This window comes from Lates calcarifer, linkage group LG19, assembly GCF_001640805.2.
Source record: "Lates calcarifer isolate ASB-BC8 linkage group LG19, TLL_Latcal_v3, whole genome shotgun sequence".
NCBI lineage: Eukaryota > Metazoa > Chordata > Actinopteri > Centropomidae > Lates > Lates calcarifer.
In genome coordinates, this window is record NC_066851.1 from 16,670,439 (window position 1) to 16,698,355 (window position 27,917).

The 27,917-nt window shown below is 39.9% G+C and overlaps 1 protein-coding gene across 2 annotated transcripts; it reads left to right on the forward strand.

Annotated features, from left to right (window-relative positions):
• Positions 1-9,797: 9,797 nt before the first annotated feature.
• crlf1a (cytokine receptor-like factor 1a) lies at positions 9,798-27,890 on the forward strand. 2 transcript variants are annotated; one of them, XM_018663755.2, is made up of 10 exons: positions 9,799-9,995; positions 10,099-10,245; positions 14,148-14,426; positions 15,941-16,070; positions 18,264-18,433; positions 23,153-23,310; positions 24,497-24,571; positions 24,653-24,746; positions 26,360-26,544; positions 26,699-27,890. In XM_018663755.2, the coding sequence occupies exons 2-10, from the start codon at positions 10,173-10,175 to the stop codon at positions 26,720-26,722; spliced, it is 1,188 nt and encodes a 395-aa protein (XP_018519271.1). In that variant the 5' UTR covers positions 9,799-9,995; positions 10,099-10,172; the 3' UTR covers positions 26,723-27,890. The 2 variants fall into 2 exon arrangements, with proteins under 2 accessions (XP_018519273.1, XP_018519271.1); XM_018663757.2 differs by having other exon boundaries at positions 9,798-10,245; positions 26,360-26,548.
• The last annotated feature ends 27 nt before the right edge of the window (positions 27,891-27,917 follow it).

Sequence of the window (27,917 nt, forward strand, 5' to 3'; positions counted from 1 at the left end):
AAGAGAATACACCTCTGTAGTCGAGCAAATTTGCACACAACAACAGGCATAGAGAGACAAAGTACTCAGATCCTATAGCAATACTCTATTACAAGGCAAAGTCCGGGATTGAACATTATTCTAAAGTAAAGGTACAGAAACTAACGATCATTTGTTGTTGATATCATTATCCATTCAAGAAAACTTGCTTTATCTTGTCAAACAAATATATAACTGCATATGATTTCTAACATTGAGTTAAGATAAATTCGGCTATATTGTTACCAGTTGCCATTTCAAGTGAAGTTTACTCATGTTTTTCAGGCAGCAAATGATCTGGACTAATGGTTTTAATTGTTGTTCCTTATCTTGATTGATGAAGGCAAATTTGCCAGACAAACTAAACATTTTCAGTCAGCACAGTTTTGATTATCTCAGTATGAGTGACATTATTAATTATTGATATGATAAAAAATATGATTTATAGCTGCTTTTAGGTTAGAGAGATATACTTAAGATTTTGAAAATGACTTCTCAGTATTTTTTTAATACATAGGTTCAGGTTCATGTTTACTGTCATTTCCACACGTCTGCTAAAGGGCAAAAATGAGCACAACTTAGATGTAAACAGCCATGCTTCAGTGAAAACAAATATGCAGAAGTTCTTCATTTCACACTTGACAGCCCATTACCCTTGCTCTACCTATCTCCAGAGGATCCTGGTGGCTATAGAGGACTTCCACTGCATAACAGGTGCTCCTATTTTATCTTACAATTGAAAACACTGATATATGTGATTCGCTGTGTCTGCACGGACCACAATGGAAACCAAACACAGGTACTGTAGCATTTCAACAATTTTATATACTGCTGGTACTTCAACCCGTAATAGTGCATCATAATATATAAGCTGATCATATGTTTTGTATTCAAAATCTTATTATAGAAAATACCCGTAAGCTCAGATTAAAAAGTGCAGTATTTCCCTCTGAGCTGAGGTAGACCGGATGTATGAAGTGGAAACACAGATGGAAAGAACAAGTACTAAATCTGTTCTTGAGAACAGTACTGAAGGAAACATACCTGGTTACATCACAACCAAAGACACATTGTGTTGTGACAAAAAGCCTCTCTAATCAGGACAGGCCAAGTCAGTTTTATTTATAGCTGAATCATAGCAGAGGTTATTTCAGGGCATCTTTCCTTTTGAGCAGGTAGCTATGTTTTGGAGTAATGTTTGGATTGACATTGGCCATTTGTACCTTGATATGCATTTTCAAACTTCAGTGAAATAGAGTTATTGTTTCCCAGGGATTGTGCTCAAGTCCATTTACTGCTACAAGGAAGTAGCAAAAAAAAGTACAACTGCACAATGACACAGCACATTACTGGCCACATTTCTGTTCTGTCAGTGATTAGGTCTCTGCTCTCCTCCCTTTTTATCAACCTCTCTGTCTTCTCCTTCCCTCAGCTCTATCCTCCACTGCATCTATTCTCTCCTCCTTTTTATGTCTTCACATATTTCAGAATCCAAATTTCCTCTCCCCTTCTCTCCCCTCCTCTCCGCCAGCACGGGAGTAGTAATGAGAGAGAGTCATAACTTAAGATTATTCTTGGCGTCAGATTTTACCTCTCTGCATAAAACAACCCATGCATGTCTAACTCAACAAAAAGACCTTGTTTGTTCGTGAACACACTTTTTGAATTAAGAGGTGATGTGAAAATGCTGCTGGGTTCCTATCAGGGGGCTGGTTGTGTGTCGAGGATGGAAGAACCGCAGGATTTTTATGAACCTTTGTGTTAGTGTGATAATGAGAGGGGAGGAAACTTGACATCATGCAGTGTGAACGTGTTGCCCTCTGCTGTTTGAACACAGAAACACAGGCTAATGTGAAAACGCAGCACAGTACAGAGGCCTCTCTGTGGTGATGGGGGCACCCCAACAATTTCACACACAAAGTTCAGTTTACTCGTGACAAGAAATACTACTGAGCCGGTGAAAATTGTTTTATAATGTCTCCTGTGGTTTTGTAGGGAGCTTTCCAAGGTCTGAAAAAATAAACGTAATCATCAGGGTTATCTAAGCTTGGAACGGAGACTTCTTGTTTCTAACAGACAGCTTGTGTTACAGGCTTGAGATGTGGAGTTTGAAAGAAGTGCTTACTCAGGCGACAAGGAGAAAGAAAGGTAATATTTAGCTGCATTACAGAAAATGTAGGACTGAGTATGTTAGAAGCTTGACCCACACCAGGGAGCAAATATATTAAAGATATCTCAGTGTCTAAATCACTGGAGTTCTAAGTTATCTAAGCCTACAGTGCATGATGTAGAGACAACCTGATCACACATGAAGAAACTGAGTTCAAATTCAGAGCTTTACAGATATCAAATATTTTACTTCAAACTGATGCAGAAGACTTGAATTTTACACTTGAGTTAAGGCTGTACCCATAAAAAAATTATCTTGTACTAAAAATATTTCATGTAATATAAGTGAAAATAAAACAAAGAACAAGAATATATATATGTATGCAATCCTATCATGAGGACTGAGCATCATATCATATTTTTCAGTACTTATCCAGATACAATGTCCAGCTTTCAGTACTGACCTGATCTCGTATATGCCATAATAATTCAAAGAATATAAATATATTTTTCTACAAAACCTTTTTATAATTTTTATAGTGCATATATATATATATATATATATATATATATATATATATATATATATATATAGATAGATAGATAGATAGATAGATAGATAGATAATAGATAGATAGATAGATATTCATGGGGGATATTGGAAACATCTGAGTTTAAACCAAATACACACTGCATTTAGGACTGTAACTACTTTATATTTTACAGGTTGATAGTCTTTAGTCAGGTGAGGAAACGCAGTGATGATTTAGTGATGGTTTGGGTATTAAAGGTACTAATCAACCACACTATCAAATATTATATTGAGAGTCTATGTCTCCAAATGCTACATGGATACTAAGAAATTAGTTGTGTCAGTACACCTATAACAACTACAGTTGAGCTGTGGCAGAAATAACTAAGCCTATAAGTGTCCACTGGAAATGAATACACATCACTTTTTGAAACATTTGGACTGTCGGGGTAATGATATAAAAACTCTCAACTACAATGCGTAAAATTTGACATGCAGAGATATTTTATGTATTTAAGGGATAGAAGATTAAAACATTTTTAATTAAATAGTTTTTCTCAAATCCAAATTATTATCTAAATTGTTCTTGACCTCAGTATGTTTTTACAAATGGACAGACATTTTAACTCACAGGTAAGTATTGTAATATATTCAGTAGTTTCCTCTGAGCATAATTCAATGTTTAAGTACATTAGAACACAAGAAAAAAAAAATATTAAAAACTAATTAAGGAAGTTCCATAACTTCATGCAGTATTCTCATGTGAAGTATGAAATAAGCAAATACAGGTGGCCTTATCTGTCAACATAGACAACCCAGAGAGATTTAAAAAAAAAGTTGAAAGCAGTTTTGGAGCCGACATCAACGCTATGCCAGCTCTAATAAACATTCACTGCCCTGAGGGTCGGTATTCAACCACTAAAACTGGAGGACTCCTCAGACGAGACCTTAATCCTCCCTTTCTCAATTTTATAGCGGTTTATGTCTTGATGCGTGATGCCCATCACCAACAACACATTGGGTCCAGATGGGAGGAGGCAGAGAGAGAGGGAGAGAAACTGAGATAGTTAGAGAAAGAGAAAGAGAGAAGAGAGAGAGAGAGAGAGAGAGAGAGAGTGAGAGAGAGAGCATGGTTGATGTACATCTGTCATGCATTATTGCGGCGAATGCCAGTGCTGTTATCCTGGCTTTAGAAACTATGTGAGGAGGGGGTTGATGGGTCCTCTTTAAATCACAATCCGATTCCTCCTCCTCCTCTCCGCTGCTCCTTCTCAGCGTCTATATCAACTCACAAATACACGCAAGGCAACCTCACTGTCTTTCCTTCACACACATGCACAGAAGAAAACATTGTCTCTTTCTCAGACATCAGTGCTTTCTTCTGTCTTCTCCAAACACACACACACACACACATGCACGGACACACATGCACCGACACACCACACACTATCCCCCTATGAATTCCTCAGGAAGGAGTCAGCCTTCTTCATTCCTCTGGACACAACTTTTCCTTAACAAGGTACTGATGGTCTTGACCTCCTCTTCAAACAAACCCTTCCCTCCAATCAGCGAGGATTGTGGAGCTGGGGCTCAGCCGGGGCCTGTGGGTATTACAGAGGAAACGTCCTGATTCTCCTTGATTACTCCTCTCTCTCTCTCTCTCTCTCTCTCTCTCTCTCTCTCTTTTTCTGTCTGTCTCTCTCTCTCTCTTTCTCTTTATTCCCCCTCTTTCTGCCCCCGATCTCTTTCTCCAAACATCTCTGTCTCAGTGGCTGCTGGCTCTCCGGGTTGTCTATAACCCAATCTCGAACTTTTTCTTTCCTGTCTCTGTCTGTCTACTCACCGTATTTTCTTTCCCGTCTCGCCTGCACCCATCCCTCTGATTACTCTCTGGTTTGCTATTCAGAGTTTTCCAGTCTCCTGATGATGAGCTGTTTATCCACTCTGTTAGCAGAACGTACCAAATTCAACAAATACTTCAATCAAGACCTGAAGGAGACTGTTGAAATACTGTATTATGTTGTATATGTGAGAATCTTGTCATGTGTGACAGGAGTATAACTGATGACAATAATTGCTTAATGATTATTTGGGAATTTAATCCTCTGGGACTTTGCCATATTGTTTTATAACTGCAGAGCTCTATATTACATATACACAATAAAAGTATTTTTATAAATTCTGCCCGTTGAGGCACAGACAAGGAAATTACATTCTTTCAAAACACACTGGGCTCTTTGTGCTGTAGCAATGTCAAGTGGCAAATATAAAAAGTTAGATGAAAAAAAGCCCCAAAGAGATTTTAGATTTTATTTATTTACCAACTCAAAGAAGTACATGCCATGCTGTAATGACTACAAAGAGAGTTTCACAACTCTTGGTTAAAAATTACGATATTCATTTATTGATTGATTTGCTCCCTTTAGTATTTTAAGAAAGCTCAGAGGAAATAGGAATAAATTATACAATGCTTTCCTCTTAATTTGAAACTGTTAAAGTGAAGGAAAACCATTTAAATAAATTCATTTTCACATACAGTTTACATACACTTTTTAAAGCTTTCACCTGTAAAACCAAGAGATGTGAAAGTATCTTGAAAGAAAATATTGCAAGTTTTCAGATTTTTTTCCAGTGCATTTTGAATTTTTAACAGTGTAAGATGCCTTAGACTTTGCTCAAATTTTGAACTGTTTGAGCTTTACTTAGTATGACCGCCACCATTTATCCAACTATTCTAAAAGGAACTACAGTAGAATTGCCACAGTGAGAGAAGAGTCATAACTTAAGATTACAGTTCATATACTGTACATATAGTGTTGTTGGCCCAAACTGTAAAAATGCATTATTAAAATTCAGTCACAAAAACATGATTGTTTAGACTTTGTTTAGAATCATTTCTTTTATGAAATGATCAGAATGACACCTGTTGACAACCTTTTCCCCTCATTTTTCCTGTCTCAACTCTCCTGTCTTCCCTATCTAACAAAGTAAAAACACCTGGATATCTGGATCTACTTACAGTTTCAGAATAGTTTAGAATGATTATTTACAATTATTTGATATGATCACAACAAAAAAGTTAATTACCTTGTAAGAAGTCTTAAAATTGCACAAGATTCATTGAAAAGTAAAATAACTTCTCAGTGTCTGCGCACTGGAGGCTTTCAGTTTTCACATTGCATTTGTGTAAGCTGCATATTGGACCATGACTGATTTCCAAACTAGTTGTTATGTCTCCACATTCTGCTTGTACGTACACATCTTTAACTCTAGATTTAAGGTGAGCACAAAGAAACTCTCCACCAGCAGATAACTGTAAAACCAGCTTTCTACTATCAAACTTTGCACACACACGATTCTGCATAGTGAAGGTCAAACATGCAACTGAAGTAACAAAGAGCAACATAAATTTTTCAGTGGAGAGGGAGTTAAAAAAAAACAAAAAAACACCATTGCTGGAGTGTTATTAGCTCTCCACAGAGACCCATCCTGTCAGACATGTGCCATTGGTTTACACCGAGTCTGTGCTCTTATGTTGTTGCTCTATGGCCGAGGAGATGCAGCATATTGTCCTCACGTGACTGGTATTATTACAGAGCAGCCTCCCTCATCTAACTTCAGCACTGCTTTAACTGCTCTCTTGATCTTTCTGACTCTCACTGTCACCATCTTTACTGAGTTTCACTGCCTCTCAACACTTTGTCTTCTTCTCTCTGTCTGTGAGTTGTTTTGGATTAGGGACTGTCTGGTTGGAAGATGTGGTATTTAAATGGCACTGTGTGTGTGTGTGTGTGTGGTGTGTGTGTGTGTGTGTGTGTGTGTGTTTGATTATATGGCACGCATTTGTGCAAGTCTATGCAAGTGTTTGTATACATGTGTGTATGTGTGTGAGAGAGGACATGCATGTAAATGTGAAAGATGTGTGTGTCCATGGAAGACAATAGCAGTATAAAGCACACAAGCCAAAACAGTGACACAACATTTTCATTGACGGGGAGAAGACGCTGATGACTGCCTGTCATAAATCAGCTATTCTAACTATGACACCGTGAATAGGCGTCAGAGCACAGTGACCGGAAAGTGACACAACAGCCACAACAGTGTCGCGAAATTCTTTTCACGCTTCCTGGACAGTAACCGCAGGGCACAAGCGGGAACTGCCCCCTCGAACAAGAGTCTCCTCTGAGCGAGGAGAAAGGGGAACATTGTAGGCAGGGGGACCCAAAGGTCATCATGGCTGTTAGGCTCACGCTCTGCCTGGACTCCTGCTGACTCACTGCTGGTCCAGCCATGGACTAACTTGTGCATGTCGTGGGCCACCATTAGTCAAACATTAATCACGGCGTCCATTGAGGTGATGAACATGAAGAGGAGTGTCTGTTCTCCACACACACAAACACACTCTCTCAAAGTGTGGATTTCTCTCCCCAATATGATTGCATTTCCTTTCCCCGCTGTGTCTCCCCGCTTCCTGCTTATCTCCAGTGTCTGTTAGATGGCAGACTTGGTGGATTCCTGCCTCAGAGGACTCCCACTGAGATCCTGACTGGCTAATCCACTCAGCTGATACCAAAACTGTGCTAGAGGGCAACTCTTGCTCTGTGGTAAAAAAGAGTTTCTTCTGTGTAAGACAGTGTTGCTCTTCTTGCTGCCTTCTTCTGAAGCTTTACTGAATGCTCAGGGTTGACTGGCTGACACCTTATCTGATCCATGCTATTCCTGAGAAAAAGGTGGTTGTTTCACGTCTATTCACATCATTCCTCAGACAAGTCCTGGCCATTTTCGCGAGTTCTCATCAATCACTTCAGTTGGCTAGAAGCATTAAAGACTTATTTACTGTTTTTTGTCAAAAACCTTTGCCTTACAATATATCATCTGATCCTGCTCTTTGACTTTTGGATGATGTGGCATTGTTAAATAGAATGGCACATTACTTCTATGATGAAATACAATTCCCATTTATGATGAATATTGGCATTTTGCCCTCATTTACCTTTTGTCTCTTTCAAAGCTTTAGACAATATAATGTTTATAATAATGATAATAATCTATTTTTCAACTATTGACAACTGTAAATAGTCATTTCAATAATGGCCAAATTCCATTTAGCTGCTTCAGTTTCATATTGGCTCACTGTCACACTGTCATGGCTTACTAGGATACTTAAGTTGAGCAGAGCCTTTGTTAATGTTGCTAGTAACAATTGCTGTTCCTATTGATCTAACTCTTGCTCCTCTGTTTGAAGAATCTATCCAGCCTCTCTGTGTATAAATGGAACTGTTGTGATTCTTGTTTACACATTTGATGAAGGTCATCTAGACACTAAATAAATATGGAATAAATCAGCAGTAAGTGAGACAGTTTGTGGGTGTTTTGGGACTTCATGTTTTGACTCATCCTTAGTCAGAGTCTATTTAGCAATAGTGACATCTTCACTACAATAGGGCAGCAACTGTGAGACATCTATGTTTATGTTAAGGCAACCATGCATAGACAGACTAACCTGTTTTTCTTATTTCTGTAACATTTGTTCAACAGCAGCCACTGTGTCCAAAGACTGGTCTGTAGTGTTAAAGTCAGTCTCATTTTTTCCCTTACTCTAGACTAATGCAAGTTAGATAATAAAGACTGACTTATTTTAGGCTTAAGACGTTCATCACCCTACCCCCAGGTTGCGCTAAGAGCCATGTTTCCATGGTAACAATCACTGACACCTGCTGACTGGTGGCACCAAATGACAAAACACAGGAAAACATGGCTCATAAATTGTGGTTTTCTAACAATGTTGTGGAGCAAGTAATGAGAGGGGTAAGACTTTTAATGACCACAGTAACCTGTTGGAAATATGCAGCAACAAGAGGACTGTCAATCATTTTAATTTGCCCAGTGAAACTTTCTGTCAGTCTGACTAACCAGTTAGTAGAAGCACTGAAGGCTGCCACATTAAGACAACACAACATCTCAGCTCTGCTATAATTCAGTTTTTTTGTATTGTAACACTGCTGAATTTTCACACTAAAATGTCCTTGTAGCTGTCGAATTCTTCCAGAGGGGAAACAGTTATTAAAAACATGAATCAATTTACTCAGAATTCATGGCAAATTAGTCCCATTTATGACTTGTTTTGTAACAGATGAATTACTTAGAGTTAAGCTGCAGTCAAAGTCTATCTTTGTGAAACCAGGCCCCAAAAGTCACAAATACAACAAAATTGTAAATGATAAAAAAAAAGTAGAAAAAAAGGTAGTGTAAATGGTAGCACAAGCAAACAAGCCTCATGAAATCAGCAAAGTGAATTACTAATTTCAGTTACACAGCAGCACCCGGCTGAAGTTTGCTAACATTAGCCACCATAAGCTACTGGTCATACCAGACGCAGTGAGGCTGTAGCAGCAAAATACCTGCGTGTACTGAACCAGACAAAAGTGCATTTTATGGCTCATGCAGTCCCTTTCCATTTGTGTTATTTCATCTGCTGAAAATTTCATCATTTTGCTTTAACATTTTTAAATCATCCTACAGTTAACATGTAAACTTTGGTAAATTGTTAAACTGAGGGCAAAGGCCAGGAAGTAGGAAATTATACAACAAGACACTGCCGTGGACACAAGTTATCTGCAAAAAAGTGGCGTCCATTGTCAATAGAGGGTCACCAGATTATTTAAATGTCCACACATAATTATTGGACATAGAGAGATCTTAGGAAAATATTTAAGAATATATTGGGGCTAAAGTATAAGACACGTTATTGAGCTGAATAATAATTAACAGAAAATAACAAAGAGGTCAACACTGAGGATACTTCATAATTCAAGTGGGTACAAAGGTTTTCTCTATGTGAAAAAAGAAAGTCTGTCTCACACTCCTCACAGACAAAGAGATAAAACAGAGAAAAAGAAAAGGACACTTCAGGATTTGGCAACCTTTCCTGTAACACTGTGACTCAACAGCCTCCTATGGTGAAAAATTGTAAAGCAGAGACCTGAGGCATGGAAAGTAACAGGGACAGAGTGATTCAGTGAAAGTGAATGGCTCTGTCTCTCCTACCCATCACTAAAGGGGGAGAGGTTGAAAAAAAAAGAGCAGGGAAAGGACGGAAAGCGGGGGAAATGACTGGCGACTGTGTGGGAAGAGAGAGAGAGAGAGGAGGGGCTTAAAAAGTATGAACTTGTGTATGATTTAGCTGCAGGAAGCATTAAGAAGGGAAAAGACTGCAAACAGGACGCGGTAGACTCACTCTTTTAGAGCTTTACTGAGGACGAGTCGCCTTATGGCCTCTCGGAGTGGGACTTTTTCCACTGGGTCACACTTTTTCTAGTGCGCTCCTTCACTCCTGGTACTTGTCTTGTTAATAAAAATCCGGAGCATTCAGCTTTGAACCCGTACTGGGGTTTCTTTTTTCTTTTTTTTTTTTAAGGCTGTGTGTAATTTATATCCAGGATCGAATAAAAGGCGACATCACAACAACACGAGGACGAGGAATCAAGACAGAAATAAACCGAAGTGGGGGAAAATGAAAGCCGTCTTGGATTTCTGCTTGATTTTCCTCATGCTGCACACTCCCGGCGTGCTGTCCTTGTCCACACGTAAGTTGCACACAGATGTCCATCGATGCGCAAAGTCACGGTCTTGTTGGGGAAGGGATTTGGTTTGGTTTGATTTGGGTAAGCTGCCCTTTTTCTTTTTTCTTTTCTTTCTTTCTTTCTTTCTTTTTTCTTTCTTTTTTTTTTTTTTGGTCCACTGAGATCAGCTTAATCCATGTGTCACCCACAGATCTTAGTGTAAACAACTCGGTGTGACACTGTCCTGCTCGGGTGTGCATGGTTTCAGAGATAAAATTGGGGCAAATACGGATTTCGAGAATAGCACAACACATTTTAGAGGGTCAGCAGTCAGTGCAAACAAAACAGAAAAACTAAGGATATTAAAGGAATACAATGATATCATATGGGACAAAAATAGCATATCATCATGCAAACATAGCATAAAATCTGCAAGATATGATAGAATATTGAAGGAAAATTAGAGTGATATTAAGGGGGAATAAACCCTAAAAGGTCACTTTTTGTGAAGAGGACCACAGATATATGGTTTCCATAGGAGGATAAAACTGACATAACATTATGTACAACCTGTATGGGAACATATAAGAAACATAGAGATCATTCATTGGATAATACTGCATTTATATTATGTTTCCAATGCAAAGTAACTCCACAGATTCTTTCCTAAGATGGCTTACGTAAGAAGGGACCACTTGGCTCAGGACAGACTGGATCCACTCAGGTTGATTTCTGGACACACTAGAAAGGACAAATGCCACTTTGTCCACCTGACAGCTCCTGTTATTGATGTGCTCCTGCTGAGGTATATCAGTTGTATCCCTGCAGAGAGAACTCGTCTCCCAGGAGGCTGAATTTCAACAAGTCGGGCCATAATTCCTTTAACACATGGAGAGGCATGGGGGCTTTACGAACCGCAACAAAACAGTGACATCATTTGCTCGGGTTTTGGAGAATGTTAACCGGCAGCTTAATGCACAGTAACGTAAATAAATCAAAGTTATGTCCGCTTCCCCCGTTAAGTGGCTGGATTAGTTTTTATGGTGAGCTCACTGGCATAGATCAGCTCCTCACAGAAGATCTCCTGTTATTCATCCTGTTTGAAAGGGCGCTAATAAAAGAAAGTATAGTTGTAAGGGCTTAAAGGAGACAATGGGTCTTTGATCATAAGCTACTCTGCTGTTTATTATAGAGCCTAATTGGTTCATTACTGTTTTATTCACTGTAATAATGGATGGCACTTCCCCTTCACTCAGTGTGCTGTGATTTACAGATGCCACTGAAATAAAACAGCTTAAATGTGGAACTTTCTTACAAACATGTAATTAGTTTTTAGTGCAGCTCATAAGCCCATAAAGCTTAAGTTTATATGTCCTGTTGGCATATAAAGAGGTAATTACTTTGGATGTGATCATTTAATACCAAATATTTGACTCCAAAATACATAAACGCCCCAAAAACTCAGCCTTTTAACCTGAAACCAACTTCCTGTGTCCACATTTCCCATTTCTCCTGCCTGTGCTTGTCCTAATTCGACTTGACGTTAGACAAGATAATCTCTCTCCTCTCTCCAGATAAGAGCATCAGTTAAATACCTAAAATGTAAATCTCTAAAGAAAAAAAAACCCAAAAAAGATCTGCCGCTGTCTCCTCGATCTCTTTTCAGATGGCGTTGCACGGCTCATTGTCACTAAATGTTGCGTGACTTCTTCCACTTGGCTCGTCCGTGCCGGCCCCTCAAAATGTTCCACATGTATGTCTATTGTACAGTGGACAGAGGAAAGTATAGGCTTTCTTTGAACTGTTGCATGGATGAGTGGAGAATAAATAGTTCTTTAGAAATAGGAGGGGGATGTCATGTACCTTTGAAGACTGACAGCTTAAATAAGAGGGTGTTTTCACACCATTACATTCATCGGAGACCTCCCATTCTTGCTGAAACAAAAATTAAACCTTGTCCCTTGCTCTCACTTGAACCTGCCCAGAACTCCCATCTTCCCACTGTCGGTAGAGTTAAACTCGTCCCCAGCCCCTTGATCAGAACTGCGCTTCGAGCAGCCTCAGCTTCTCCAAACAAATAAGATTTTACAAGCCATTTCCTCCAGTGAGCGTGTCGAGCAGAGACAATAAACAGCGGTAATTGTGTCTATCTCTGTAGTGTTTGTACTGTGAAGGAAGGGGTGTTAGAGGGCTTCACACCCTGCTCCAGGGCAATGTCCCATCCTCAGCGCCTGGAATACATAAACACTGATTGTTATTCAGCTGGATCAGCATATTATTGGCTAATCACGGCACCCCCCCACCTCCCGCCTCCCTTCTTTTTTAGTCCGCCGTATCCGGTGACAAAGACAACCGGCCCCTCTGTACATGTGTTTGTTTGCATTGCGTGTCTGTGCATAAATGTGTGGAAGTGTTGTGTCAAAGCTCAAGATGGGGTTATGACATTAATATTGGTTTGGAGTTGGAGTCGAATTAACTTCTTCAAAGGCAGCTTCTCCATAAAGGACCAAACAATGTCTGTCAGCGTAAGGTGGCTGGTAGCTGAATAGCTGTGGCCCCGGGCGCAGATTTATAGTGGTCTGACAAAGTGTTGACGTTCTCACTCACTGCTCCATAGAAATCATCTTTCATACATGTTTTCATAGCATTGTCGAGGCGATGTTTTTTTTTTTTTTTTTAAATCCTGCGATCTGGAGAAAATAAACTCTCTCTTCTTCCTCTCTCTCTTCTCTTCTTCTCTCCTCTCTTCTCTTCTCCTCTTCTCTTCTGCTCTCCTCTCTTCTTCTCTTCTCTTCTTCTGTCCTCTCTTCTCTTCTTTTCTCCTCCTCTCTTCTCTCTATTCATTCCTGGCCCATTCTTGTGTCCCTCAGGTGCTTTGTTCACCTGTAGTGAAAGCAAAAGCCTCACCACTGTTCACTTGTCAGCTTCATTAAGCTCTATTTATTCAAGAAGATCGCAATCAAGATGGGTTTTGCAGACCTGAGAACAAATTACATGTAGGGGCTGCAACATCACAACAAGCCAACACAGTCACACAAAGCAGCAATCACACACAGAAACACTCAAAAATATCATTAAAAAAATAAAGTAGAAATTGGAGAAATTACTATCTTTAACTACCATGTCTTTTGCAGTTTGCCACTGGTGTGGCTGTCATTTAATATTCATCTTAAAAATATGATAATAAATGATAAACAGTCTTGAATTTGGAGCTCACCAAATGTTTTACAGGATTAAAAACTGAAAACTAAATAAACAGCTGGACAGAGTTACTGTAAGGCAAGTGAGACCCACGAGTCCCACATTTTTACGATTGATGAACTTCTAATTTTAGTACTGCATGAAAATCAACCCGCAGAAACTTAAGGATTGCGTTTGCTTGCTTGCTTAAACTAGTCAGTCAAGCAGGAAGTATTCTGAAACTCTTGCTGGTGCATTCAAGGTCACTCCATCATTTAAGAGTTCAGTTACCTTCATAATTCTACAGATGACTAAATTCAAATGATGTTTTTCAGGACATTTATGTTCACTTGGTCCTCACCGTTGAATTAGATGATCCAACAAGCTCATGAATGCAGTAATTTAGATCCTAAATCTGACTCCAACCTTCTCAGGCTGGTTATTATTAAGTCTGGAGTCTCTTAGAGGGGTACACCAGTGATTTACTGTTGTGTGTCACTTCAGTGGGGAAGTGGGTGGAATTGCACAAGCTAGATAAAAAAAAAATAATGGTCAAAATTGAAGCAGCATAGACAGAGATATCCTAATTTTTAACTCTTAGTATGATTAAACCTCCAAAAACAACTAGATCCTACATTTCCCACCATCATCGGTAGGCATCATCCACTCTGCACGAATCACCATTTGAAGGTATTCTTATGTCATTAAGCGTCGTCTATTATCCGTCTCCTCCTGCCCTCCTCCAGATGTAGCAATCATCTACCCCCAGGACCCTGTCCTGCGCATGGGGTCCAACCTGACCGCCAGCTGCTGGGTCCACCCCGACCTCGGCGTCCACGCCAGCTCTCTGTTCTGGACGCTGAACGGCCAACAGTTGCCCAGCTCCCTCTACAGAGTGCTGAGCCCGACCAACCTCAGTGTGACGCTGGCCGGACTCAACGCGTCCAGGCAAACATCTGGAGACAACCTGGTTTGTCACAACCACAAGGGACACATCTTGGCCGGCTCCTGCCTCTACGTCGGGAGTAAGTTAAAGTTTATCAGTGGTCGCAGGGCTGTTCATAAGTATTTTTATTGTCCAAGATACCTTTTACCCACATTTATTTGTGTGGGCGATGTGTCTGTGTCTGCATTTGCCTCTTTGCTTCACTCTGAGGAGATGTCAAGGTAGCTTGTTAACATTAAAAACAAAGTGCAGGAGAGGTATGAGACACCAAAGGGGTGAGAGGAGTGGAAAGGAAATGGGAATAAAGGGAAATAACAAAGAATTAGTGGGCAGATTTTTAAGTGTCCCTACATAGTCGTGGCTGTATTTTATGTTTAGTATTCCTGCCCCCAGGCCCAGCGAGAGGCCTCCGTCAGTGTGTGTCCCTGTGTGACGCTTTGACCACCTGTGTGGTCCATTACTCGCACCATCACTCATAGGGCATGGGTCTGACATTTTACACAGACACACACACACACGTTTGTACTTCTATACTAATGAGGGCCTACCCCTAAATATGGTTTTATTATTTTTACAGTAAAATTTATCAGGTGATCTTGTTAATGTGGTTACTTAATAACCGTAAAAACCTTATTTTCTCCAGGGGAAATCCTTCCCTTGAAGAAATAGTTTTGGGAACAGGCTTATCTACTTTCTTGCTGACAGTTAGATGAGAAGATTAACATCACTCTCGTGTCTTTAGGATAAATATAAAGTTACAGCTAGCAGTTGGTTTAGCCTAGCTTAGTGTTAAGACCTATAACAGTCTTATTGCCACTCTTAGTTTGCCACAGTCCAGCACATGAACCCCCCATAAAACCACAACTTGTCACTGTTACACTTATAATATAAGAGCCAAGTTATAATAAACCAGAATTATCCTTTAACCTTCTCAAACAGGCCTTTGGAAAAATGAGGACCGCCTAAAATGTCCTCACGTTTTAAAAATGTCAGCACTCTCTAGATCTAAATTTAAAAATGGTCATCACAAAGATAGAACATGAATGCACAACACACACATGCACACACACACACATTTTTTATGCTCCTAAAATGCATGATATTTTTGAAAGACTGAGATGTGAGATGAAAAATGACTTTTGAGAAGTCACAAAAACACACCCACCCACGAACCCACACACACAAGGAGCTGCAGTCAGGATCTTAATCTCTGTGCAATACTGGTGAGCACCCTGTGTTCTGAGAGAGGAGGAATGTTGGCAGGGATCCCGAGTCTGACCAAATCAGACGGTACAGACACACACACACACACACACACACACACACACACACACACACACACACACACACAGACCAATTAAGAAAAAAACACCAATTTCTGAGGTACATCACTAGTGGGTGAATTACACTCAAGAGGAAGAGGCTGAAGTAATGGCTAGAGGTAACTTTGTACCCTCACTGACCCTATGTCTCCTCTCCACCTTCTCCTCTACTTCCTTCTGTCATTCTCTCTTTGTCTCTGTCCTCATCCCCCTCTCTTCTCTCTCCCCCTCTCTCCCACTCTTTCCATCTCCCCCTCTCTTTCCTTCCCAGTGCCTCCAGAGAAACCGGTCAATCTGACCTGCTGGTCCAGGAACACCAAAGACCTGACTTGCAGCTGGGCTCCAGGAGGAAAAGGAGAAACCAACATTAGTACCCAGTACACACTCAAGTACAAACTCAGGTATGTACACACACTACAGCTACACTAAGACAAATCTTTTCAATTTGTTTAATCCACAATGGAGTTTGAAAATCAGTTGGTTTTTTTTAATGATAAAGTTATAATTCTTAGGATTTCAGTCCAGGTTGACTTTGCAGTAACTCATGGTTACTGGCAGTCACACCAAGTATGTTTTAATACTACAACAAATACTCCTTGAACAGCTATTTCATCAGATATACAACAAAAAAACTGCTGGTGTATCTGTTTACAGTGCAATTAAACTGTATTAAAGCGTACTTGTAATGGAGTCAGTCTGTTATAATTACAACTGCAGTTTGGTTGCAGTTTTTCACACAGTTTTCCGCACAAAGCAAGAGTGTCACCTGAAACTCTAACAACTCACTGTGTTTCATTACCCCACCCCCCACCCCCGCAAAATTCAAAATGATGTTTAAAATGTCTGTTGTCTTGCTTTGTGAAGACATTTTTCATTAACAGTTCTGGTCAGAGCCAACTTCAGTGACAAATACAATGTGTGTCCTATGACTGCTTCACATTAAAAGTGAATACTCAATATTTTCAATGTGAAGCAAAAGCAGTGGGAAATGTTCTGTTTGCATTAGCAACTTGATACAGGGTTAGGAGAGTGAACGATTAACCGTGGGGCTGATATCAATGAGATGAAATTGCAAACAGTAACACTGGATTACATGCATACATTGTTTCCTTGTGTGTGTGAAGGTATTCTGAATCTCTTGCTTGAGTGGTGGGCTCTGCCACTAACAATGAAAACTAAAACATAGATAATAGCAGAATGTGAATACACTGAATACAAAAAGCAAGCAAGCAGGTACCCAACAGTTTTGTCAGCTGAAATTATAATTATTGCTGACTAATTTTATCAGCTGGATCTAGCAGGCTAATTAAGCTAAAGTTAACTTCTCGAGTTGGTTGAAACACTTTGTCTGTTTGACTGAAAAATACAAGATCTGACTGTTTGAGAGCTTAGCTTACATGCAGTATGTTTTTACTTTCAACAGTACAAAACCTGACATTTGCCAAACTGATGAGTTTGGCAAATGTCATGCTATCCTGGGTAACAAGTGTGGCAGGAGTTGCTGGAGTGTAAACTTCCCTAAATTCAAAAAAAGAGCAGGACAGAGCAACCATTACTCTGAACTCTAGGTAGCATCTACGTTCCTGGGGATTTCTTTTAACTACCACCTGTAATCCACAAAATAATTTAGTTAATGATGTGCCCCTTAATTGGAAGTAATGCTCTGTTAATACTGGTTAGCCAGAAAGCCACTCATGTCAGAGATTTCAACAGAGCAGATAGCCACACATTTTCATTTTGATTTCATTTTGACCCTCGAAACTCTTTGTATACAGTCTATAGCTCTTACCATAACCCCATGAACACTGCTTCAGCATGTGGAGAAATCCAGAGGTTGATATGCCTGCTATGCCTAGTTGCTAAGCTATGATTGGACAATCTGAAAGACAGAGTTTAGCGAAAGGTCAATTCATAGCATTCTGAGTAGCCTAACTTAATCTGAAAATTACAACATGTAGAAACAAGTAGTGACTATGCCATAGGCCTGTAAATGAAGGGAGTGAAAACCAAGACGAAATATTCCTACTGTTCAAATGAGTTAAACATCCAACTTACTGAGCCAATTGCATTGTTTCCATTCAAAATCAACGTTTCAAGAGATTTCATATGATACTCACATGCCTCAAAAAAGCCCCACAGGCTAAAGTGGAGCTGGAAACAGGACAAAATACCTTATCTCTTTGGCAGACTTCATTTTAAGAAAAATAACATCAGTGGTAGCCAGAGGGTAAAAGCCTTTAAACAGTAAAAACGTCAAATTTCATGAGAATTAGGAGAAAGGGTTTTCATCTGGAAACAATACATTTTTGAAAATTAGTTTCAGATGGGATGCAAGGGATATATTCACATTTTTAAATAATTAAATCAGCAATTGAAAAATACCAAAAGGAAAATGACTTGACATGCAGTGCCCACGGGCGTGCCAACTGCATGGAGACCTCTTCCTGGAGTCAGCTTAGTGTAAATAAGGACTTAATAAAACTACTAGCGCCAAACTAGGAACACATTATTGCACAAATTCTATATCACATGCATTATTCATGGATATTGAATGCTGTCCAGAGTTGTGTAAGTATTTTCTGTTTTCCTGCCAGGTGGTACGGTAAGGAGAAGGAGTGTGAGGATTATACTCATACGCAGCCTTACTCCTGCAGCATCACCCGGGACCTGCACCTCTTCACGCCCTATGAAATCTGGGTGGAGGCCTCCAACCAGCTGGGCAGGGCTACCTCTGATGTCATCACCCTTGACATCTTAGACGTGGGTGAGTGTGAGGAGAGGTGAACTTTGACCCTCTTTCTTTTAACTGCTGTTTTCTAGATCTTAGATCTCGGTGTCAATGGGCCCGCAGGCTGTAATCCAGGACAGTGGATGAGCCTTAAAAATTATGCAATATCTCCCTGCAACCCTTTATCACAGGTTACATGTGTCTACAACATGAGCAGATAATCAAATGAGAGATTTGCTTCAACTAATACAGCAATGTAAAGTAGAATCAGTGAGGAAAGACACACTAAACTGAGCATAAACCTGAGAAACTGTAAATAGAGTGAAATCATATCAATTATACGATTATATAAAAACACTATAAACACTAAGGGATTAAAAGAAATGTACTAGACAACAATAACTAAAACAAAGCAACATCTATGTCAAATTTATCCGTTTTGTTTCTGAAAAAATCTACTGCCAGTAGAGAAACAGTCCCATTCTTTAACTTTGGCTTAACTAATCCAGGCTAACATCATGTTAGCTAGCTAAAATGATCATGGGTTCCCAGAACACAGTTCAGGGATTGATTTTTAAAACCTTAGTAGTAGTAGTAGTAGTTAATTTAAAGGAATAGTTCAGAGTTAGATTTTCTTTTAAAAATCAATAGCACTGTGATGTCACTGTATTGACTTTTGAGTCTGAGCAAGGTGGAGATTAGTTTAACATCAAATCCATAAGCAGGAGTAAAAGGCAAGACAAAACATAAAAAGATGTCTTCCAGCATCTCTACAGCTTATTAATTAACAAGTTACAGCCTGTGTTTTTAATCTGTACAAAAGCTTTGGTGTAACATCAACAATTAGTGGTTTTACAGGGGGTTATGTGCCAGACTTTTTCTTGGTAGCAGCAGTGACTTCAAGTTTGCACAGAGCCAAAGCCTATAGACTTTATATCAAATTATACTGGAGATCCCAAAGTTTCCAAAATACCAAATATGTCAAGCAGCAGTTTAGAGGAACATGCATAAAATGATGCACAAGTAATCTAAAATATTTACTAAAAAAAGTCTTTTTCTCCCAGTGTAAACATGTCATAGATTTGACAAAAAGCAGGAACAAGCTGATACACAATACGTATGTGTATAAAATGATTTAATAACCGTAAAGCTACTTAAAGGGGAAACAAGCGGTTCATTCCAGAATCATTCCTGCACCTATTTATCATCTCACGATCCCTCAGATTTATCTTGTGAACCACATGTTGTAAACCACGAGTGACTTCAGCTTTAGCCCCAAATGGGCATCTTAAAAATGTTGAAGACGAAGAGTACCACTTCGCTTCACAACTTTTTCTCTTTTATTCCTAAAGACAGGTCATTGGCTTCTGGGTTCTCATCCAGCTTCACACTGATAGGAACTGAGCAGTGTTCCCTTTTAAAGCTTTGTTATGTGGTCCGTTGCTTAGCCTAGCTTAGTGCGGTTTAAGCAAACGGAGCATGCAAGAAGACCAAATTCTTCTCTTCTCTCATTATCCCCAAAAAACACACACACTCATACACACATGCATGCCCACACCTGGACAGGCGTAGGTGTGTGACGAATGGAAACGCCCTCTCTTTTGATGAGCTCATTTTCTCTTTACTCATGCTCACTGGACACACACGCACAAAAAACACTCTCTAAGCCCCTTTTTCTGTAGTGCTGGAATGTTCTGGGCTGATCCTTGAACCTAATCCCGTCTCCAAGCTGGCTGCAGACCCCCGAGGCCCAAGGAGTTTGGGCTTTGAGGCTTTAAGACTTGGACCTGAAATAATACAACCTGATTAGCTTGGAACCCTTCACCTGGTTCACCTCTAACACGCTCCTAACGGTGTCTGGGAAATGTGCTGAGAGAACGCTATATAGAGTTTCAGAGGCGAACACATCACTGGCGAGGAAACAAGTGTCCATCAAACTGTAATCCCCTTTCCGTTCCCTGATGTATGCGTGCACGCATGCACACACACACCTGTTTACACACCCCGAGGGCAGGGCAGGGCCTGGTAACAGTATGGAAACAGAGAAGGCAGGTAGAGTGTAGGCGGTTTCTAGACTCGTGTGTGCGCCTTCGCTCAGGTTGGCCTCGTCGTTCTTTTCAGTCGAGTCGTTTCCACAACAGCAGCGCGTCATGAAACACAGCAACCACACCTGCGTGCTCGAGCTGCTGTGAGTCACTCACGTCTATGGTCATGTCCAATCAGTTATGAAGGCGAGGCTGAAACACCTACACCTTCTTCCACATTCCTCAGTCACGGGATGCCCTCTCAGCCGAGCGACTAGAGGCAACTTGTATTGGTGTTTCACTCTGGAGATAAGGATGTGTTGAGGAATGACAACATATGTTAACGATGATTCATCTGCGATTTGTCATGCCTCATTGACTTTTATTGCTAGATACGTGTATATAAAGTATAGGAATCCATCATTTGCTCTCAACACATTCTTTATTGCAAATACCACTGAAAAAATGTCTCTTTTAACTATTCTAAAGTCAAGAGCGGCTGTGTTTGCAATAATCTTAAGTGTAATTTGAATTAATTATTTCATTATCTTAGGATATCTTTGGTTTTCTTGTGAATGGGATAATTATCATAAAAAACAAGAATGATTTATTATGAATCTTGTTGTGTGGCTTTCCAAATTACCGGTACTCAGAACAAAAAATGCTATGTATGCTATGATACTTAATACTTTGTATGAAATAATGTACATGCATCTTTACTACAAAGAGCACTGTCCCTTAGTACCTTATCTTTGAATGATATTCATTTCTAGCATCTTAAATCTCTAAGAGTTTTGCCCGCAGTCCTGCTCTCAGCTACAGGACAGCAACATCAATCAGAGGGTAAGGCAGCAGCCTTGTTGTAGCCTGAGACGCAAATCACGGGGCAAAGAAAGGAAAACACTCGCTGCTGCTTGCAAAGATTGACTCCTATGAACTCAGGAATAACTGGAATATGGCAGCTAGATAGTTATAAGTCTCTGTTTAGAGAGATTTTAGTGAGCAAATAAGCTTAAATAATCAAAACCACCACACTTAATGCTCCATATTAAAAGAGCAGAAAAGAAGTAAAGAGGAGCAACTCTCCAAGAAAAATACAGTTCATCAATTATTTAAATTAATTGTAGTTTATCTCACTCCATTCTTTCAGCCTAATTGTATACACTCTTTGCTTGTTGTAGGTTTGGGCAATTAGTGTCTCCACTATGGATGGATTATCTGGTGGGCCTACTCGGCACACGCCCAAGAGGTCAGAGGGCCAGAGACTCTGTTTGAAGTGACTGCTGCTATTTCTTGTTGGAAAGTCGAGAGTTCAGTTAAAAGATAAAAAAGGACTACAAAGACATTCAAAATGGGGCAAAATGACCAAAAAGATACGCACAATGACAACAAAGAGATGTAAAATAACAAAAACAAGATGGAAAAGCACCATTAACAGTTCATTTCACTGTGGAGGTCCTATATCAGAGGGGTTGGAGGGCTTATACTTGTCTGTGCATCCGTCCATGATCTCCACTGTACTAAGATGTTTTACAAAAGCTTTAAAACTTTGATTGTCTTAGTTTTACTCTCCACTTCTGTGTTAAAAATAAATATTTTTCTAAGAGGGATGACTGCCACCATTGGGTTTACTCTTTTTAAATCACCCGTGAGTACTGTCTGAGCTAACACATTTTATTTTAGAGAGAGACTCCGGTTCTCCAGCGACCAGAAACAAATCCTCTAAAACTCTCGTGTCATCTCCCACTTTTCCCCTCCACTGAATCTTTCCCATCTTCGTCTTTCCCCTGGGTCGTCTTGTTTGTTTACTGGTAAGGGATGACATTATGAAAAGGAACTGAAGTTGATATTGAAGCGATCTCAAAAGCCCAAAACAAAACGCGAGGAAAGTTAAAATAATGGTCTGTCACCACATGTTTGTTTGTTGAAAAGATAATCGTTGTCAGATGAAAAAGCCTCCTCCGGCTCACACAAGTCAAGTCTTCAGAAACTAGAAGACACTCAGAAGACCGCAAACCTCCGCCAACGCTGAACAATCCTTCAATGTGCTCTAACACATAAAGACATCACTCCTACCACTTAAAATTTGAATTGAATGAATTTCTTGACCCTTCAAACATAACCTTAGGATGTAGAAAAAAGCCCCTAAGCTATGGATTTTTGCAGCCATGGCTAGAAATGAAAATCTGGGCCATCTGTGCACCAGAAGTTTATCATTACATTCTTAGGCTAGAAATAAACTTGTTATTGGATGTAATAAATACCGGAGTTTGTGCCTCTCATGAAATCACTAAGGTTTTGTGCTGATGATTACATTACATTTGATACAAGCTACTGTTTTTTTTCATTTGTTTGTTTGTTTGTTCTTCAGACTGTTTGGGCAACATTTACTCTTTGTTGTTGCCTTAAAGCTGTGCTAATCGACATCTTTAAAGGTGCCACATTTGAGCTTTTTCTATCACTACATAGTCAACATTAGCATTAACAGCTAATGCTAATGTAACTATGTAGCGGTACCAAAAATTTGCATATAGCACCTTTAAATTAGCAATGTGAAACAGGTTTCTCAGTGACAAACCAACCAATTCTCACTCAACTACAGTTCCCATCAGCCCTGGGAGCTTTTTAGCACATTAGCAAATGTCCACATTCAAAGTAGATGACTTCAATTATTCAAGTATACAAGATTTTCTTACTTACTGACTCCCTCCATTATCTCCTCTTCCTCCAGTGACCACAGACCCTCCGGCAGGTGTGACCGTGAGCCGTTTGGGTCAGTTGGAGGACCAGCTGAGCGTTCGCTGGGATGCCCCGCCTGCCCTCAAAGACTTCCTGTTTCAGGCCAAATACCAGATCCGCTACAGACTGGAGGACAGCCAAGACTGGAAGGTAAAGGACAAGGACACACAGACCATAAACCTGTTCTCTTTGTCTCTTGCACTCAAACAGACATACATTACTGCAGCACTGTCCCAGCTGTTTCTCATCCCCATACTGTAATCACCTCTAATCTAGTCTGATTGAAGCCTCCTCTGCCAGATGAGTTAATAGTTGGGTCGGTCAAAGACTTTCATAAGTCATAAATCTAGGAGTCAGGTTCTGATCGGGAGAAAAACACAGGCCAGAGCCATCGTGTATACCTCGATTTAAGCTTTTAATGAATGAAAAATACAGTGTAAAGCCATGCAGATGGTGCTTTCCAGAATTCACTCGAGTCCTCTGGGTAAGAGCGAAGATTCTCCCAGTAATTAAGGGGGAATTACACAGATGTAATATAAGCAAGTCTTTGCTCGCAAAGTGAAAAAAGAAAAGAAGGGGAGTGGAGAGGCGGCTGGAGGGATGAGACCGTTTCGAAGGAGGAGATTTAAATCCAAGTGGCGTTAAGGGTTCGGTGGTGAAAAAAAAACGCTTGTTTCCCCTCCGAACCGGCCTTAATCATGAGGTCATGCTGAGGAATGGAGGGATACATCTCAGCTGTTAATGTCTTCAATATGGCTGTAAAAACGCTCGGCGGTAACGTCTGCCGATTTGGCTTCCCCACGTCACATCATTAGCCCTCCGATGCCTGTAATTTCCATGTTCTGTTTTCTGTTGGAGTCGCTCGTAACAAGTGTTTACAGACTGAATGCCAGAGAGAAAGTGGGGACTATTAGACAAGATTATTAACTGCAGTGTGTGTGCGTGTTTCTCTCTCTGTATCCATTTGCCTGTCTTTAGTTTCGCTGTCTGTATGTTTGTACGAGTACCTACAGTATGCACGCTTCTGTGTGTGTGTGTGTGTGTGTGTCCCAGCATACCCAGCTCTGTAACAAGTAACAGAGAGCAGATTTTTACCCAGCGGGCATGATTATATTAAAATATTTTCATAAACATGCTGATCAGGAGCCACCAAACAATGTGGTGTGCATGCATGTTTAGATCTGTACATGGTTTGTGGTTGTGTTTTCTACATCTTGATTCTGCCCTGTGTTTTAGTTTATGCCCATTGGTATTTAATACTGCGGTCAGACCTCCAGCACTCAACTCTTCTTGTGTTTGTGTCTTTTGTTGTTTTTTTTTTCCTTCTGCCGTATAGGTGATGGATGACGTCGGGAACCAGACTTCTTGCAGACTGGCTGGACTGAGACCTGGAACTGTGTATTTCGTCCAGGTATGGCGTGGTCACACATGTGGATAATAATGCTCTTCAGAGTCTGTGTTTCAGAGTTGAAAATGTTTTACTTTCCACCAGGTCCGCTGTAACCCTGTGGGCATCTATGGCTCTCGCAAAGCTGGGATCTGGAGCGAGTGGAGCCATCCCACTGCTGCATCCACACCCCACAGTGGTGAGTACACAAACACACACACACACACACACGGTGCATGTACAAAATTCAACTCAGTTTTCAGTTTTTGAGAGCCTTTTGGTCCATTTTAAGAGGTAATTTGTACCACTAAAATTTGTTTCTTATCATGGTGTACCACATATCCCACAGTGCTCTCCCACTGCTGGAAACTAGCAACCTCATAGGGGAAGATGGTGCTATTTTACCCTTCTTGTTCAATCCTGAAGCCTGTTCTGTATTGTATTGGCAGCTATATTTGGAGCAGATGCATTGGTTAAATCAAATCAAATCAAATAAAAATAAATCATTGCCAAATCAAATTATTGTCAAACCAGACATTTCAAAATCAAACCAGACTTTGATTATGTAATGTTTTAGTTGCACTATGTTGTTATACAAAGTGCTTCACAAAGAAATGATGAAAAGACCAATAAAGAACTAAACTAAATTTGATTTGTTGAAAACCTGTTGGTTGTCTGACCGCTGGATGTTGTAAAGTCATGGCTGCCTGTGGTTGCTGCTTCCCCAGACCTTAGTAATGGAATTGTTGAGTAAATGTTATCATAACTGATAGGAATTATGGGCCACAACTATGAAAACACAGTTTAGAAAAAAAACCTTGAATTTTCCTTCAAGGTTTTCCCAGATCTTTCCATGAAAGCCAAGAAGTTTGGCTGAAGTAGGAGACTGATCAGGGTTTGCATCATTCAGGGCCTTAACTTTTCCACTGCTCCAAGTTCCCACTAATACTGTATCTAAACACACATACTGTACACTACACATCTGGAGCAGTTGCTAAGTTCGTATTTGTTGCTTTCTCTCGTCTAACTCTGACTGACTAAGGGCTGTACTTAAATACATTTTTTACTTTGAGTATTTCAATACTCAATACTTCTATTCCATTACATTTCAGAGGGAAATGTTGTTCTCATGACTAACAGCTGATGATCTAACAGCTATAGGTACTACTTTAGCCACTTCTTAAATTTTTTTTAGTTAAACATTTTACATAATACACATTATATACACATGCTACACAATCTCATATAAATAAGACATTTCATGTGTCATGTCGCATTTTTAGTTTTTCACATGTAGTTTAATGCTGTTTTGGTGACATGACATGAGGAAATTTCCATGTTATTCATATGCCATTTGGTGATACCAGGCTGGTTAATGAAATGCATTACATTGTTAAAGATTAAACCAAGTGGTTCCCAGTTGTTTTGGCTTTTTTCCACTTCTCACATGGTTTTATTTAAGTAACAGTTTGAGGCCCAAAGAGATGAAATTATAAAATATTTCACGTTTGTCTGTGTTACTTACCCCATTAGTCATTTTACAACCCCACAAGTTTATCTTGTGACCCTTGAGGAAGGCCTGACCCCACATGTTTGGAACCACTAGACTAAACTGTATATAAAGCAGTTAAAACCAGCTCCATCTCAACCAGCTACAACAGTAAAGAATGAGAAACATGTACAAGTACTCACAATGGGTACATTTAATTTTTTAGACCATAATTACATTTTCCTGACAATAATATTTATTATACTTGAGATCAATTTCCTTACCTAGTTTCCCTCTCTCTCTTTCTCCCCCTCCCTCCTCAGAGCGGCTGATGTCGGGCTCCTGCGATTCCAAGTCCAGCGGGGACTCCAACTCCACCCTGCGCAGGGAGCTGAAGCAGTTCTTCGGCTGGGTGCGGAAACACGCCTACGGCTGCAGCAGCATGTCCATGAAGCTGTACGACCAGTGGAGAGTGCTGATGCAGAAATCCCACAAAGCTCGCAACCAGGTAGGTAAGCATCACTAATGCAGTGTCCGAAGCACACACACACACAACATAATCATTAGACACGCACGCAGACATGTGCTGCACACACACACAAAGTAAAAATAGTTTGTTTTTTGAAAGCTGATGTGTAACAGATTCTGTCTTTTTAATTTAGGTTCTCCAAGGGGATAAGTCCTAGCACATGCTGCGTTTAAAGGTCAAGAAAAGAACTGAGCGAGTGTGATTTGTGTTTTTGTCTCTGTGTGTATGAGAAATGAGAAAGAGATTGTATTCGTATATGGGAATTATAGAGACAATTTGTTCTGGATGTTTTGTGCGGATACCAGCAGCAGACGAGAGAGGACATCCGAAGAAAAACGATGGGATTTTCTTTCCTTTAAGCATCTTTTCCAGTCAACACGAGCGCTGGTTTTGCCTGAAAAGTTGCAACCGGGAAGGAGGTGGACTTGTCACAAACGTCCATCTTGGTGTCGCATGGATGACTCTGCTTTCACAAAGGACATTGTAGCATGAATAACTCGGACAATAAAGGCGTTAAGACATGTACCTGCTCTAAATGTGCACAGAGGTGGTCAAAACAGATTCAAGCAAAACAGAAGTGTTGCCAAAAGCATCTGAAAGTATTCTGTGACCTTTTTTAGGTTTCTCCTGTGGATTCAAAGCACCATCTAGTGGCTGTTCAGCATCCATGGATACTCCACAATCAAAGCTTTTCACTGTGTGGTCCGTGATGTAAAAAGAAAAAAAAGTAACAAATTATCATTCAGTATTTCTAATTGATGCTTTGTTATGTAAGTGGATAATGTGCCAAACTGCTTCACCCAGGATTCCTCTGTTTCTGAGTGACAGTACGTGACTGATGATGGTGTTTGTGTATGGAAACGTTTCACTGCCTTTATTTTTGTACTGAATTGTACCAGCATATTTAAAACTGTATAAAGTTATGTTTTATTTCTTAAGTTATGTTTAGTTAGTAAAGAAAATATCAATGACTGAAGCTGTTATCGATCTCTAATGTTGCTCTATAAAAATGCTGTCAGAAAAAGAAGAGTTTGGAAATGACTTGTATGCAATCCAAACTTGGCTAAAAAGACCAAATATGATAATATGGATACCAAGTAGCATTTTCTCTTCATTTCATCCTCCTGAAATAAGAAGAATGCATGATATAATACGTGTGATTTAGGTCTAGATGTAGAAGAGAAACAAGGGACGTCTACTCAGTATATCTGCTGTGTTAAACATCCTGTATTAAGTCTTTATTTTGTGTAGTAAGAGTAGTAAAACATTGCAGATTTTGTAATGTCATCCCTGAAAAGACCAGAAAATGCTTATTTTAACAGTCAGTATTGGTTGTATTTTTTTTTTTTTTT

Coding starts and splice junctions, on each gene's coding strand:
- crlf1a (XM_018663755.2), top strand. CDS start 10,173: ATGAAAGCCGTCTTGGATTTCTGCTTGATTTTCCTCATGCTGCACACT. Junction 16,071..18,263: donor ACACTCAAGTACAAACTCAG/GTATGTACACAC, acceptor TTTTCCTGCCAG/GTGGTACGGTAAGGAGAAGG. Junction 26,545..26,698: donor CCCACAAAGCTCGCAACCAG/GTAGGTAAGCAT, acceptor TTTTTAATTTAG/GTTCTCCAAGGGGATAAGTC.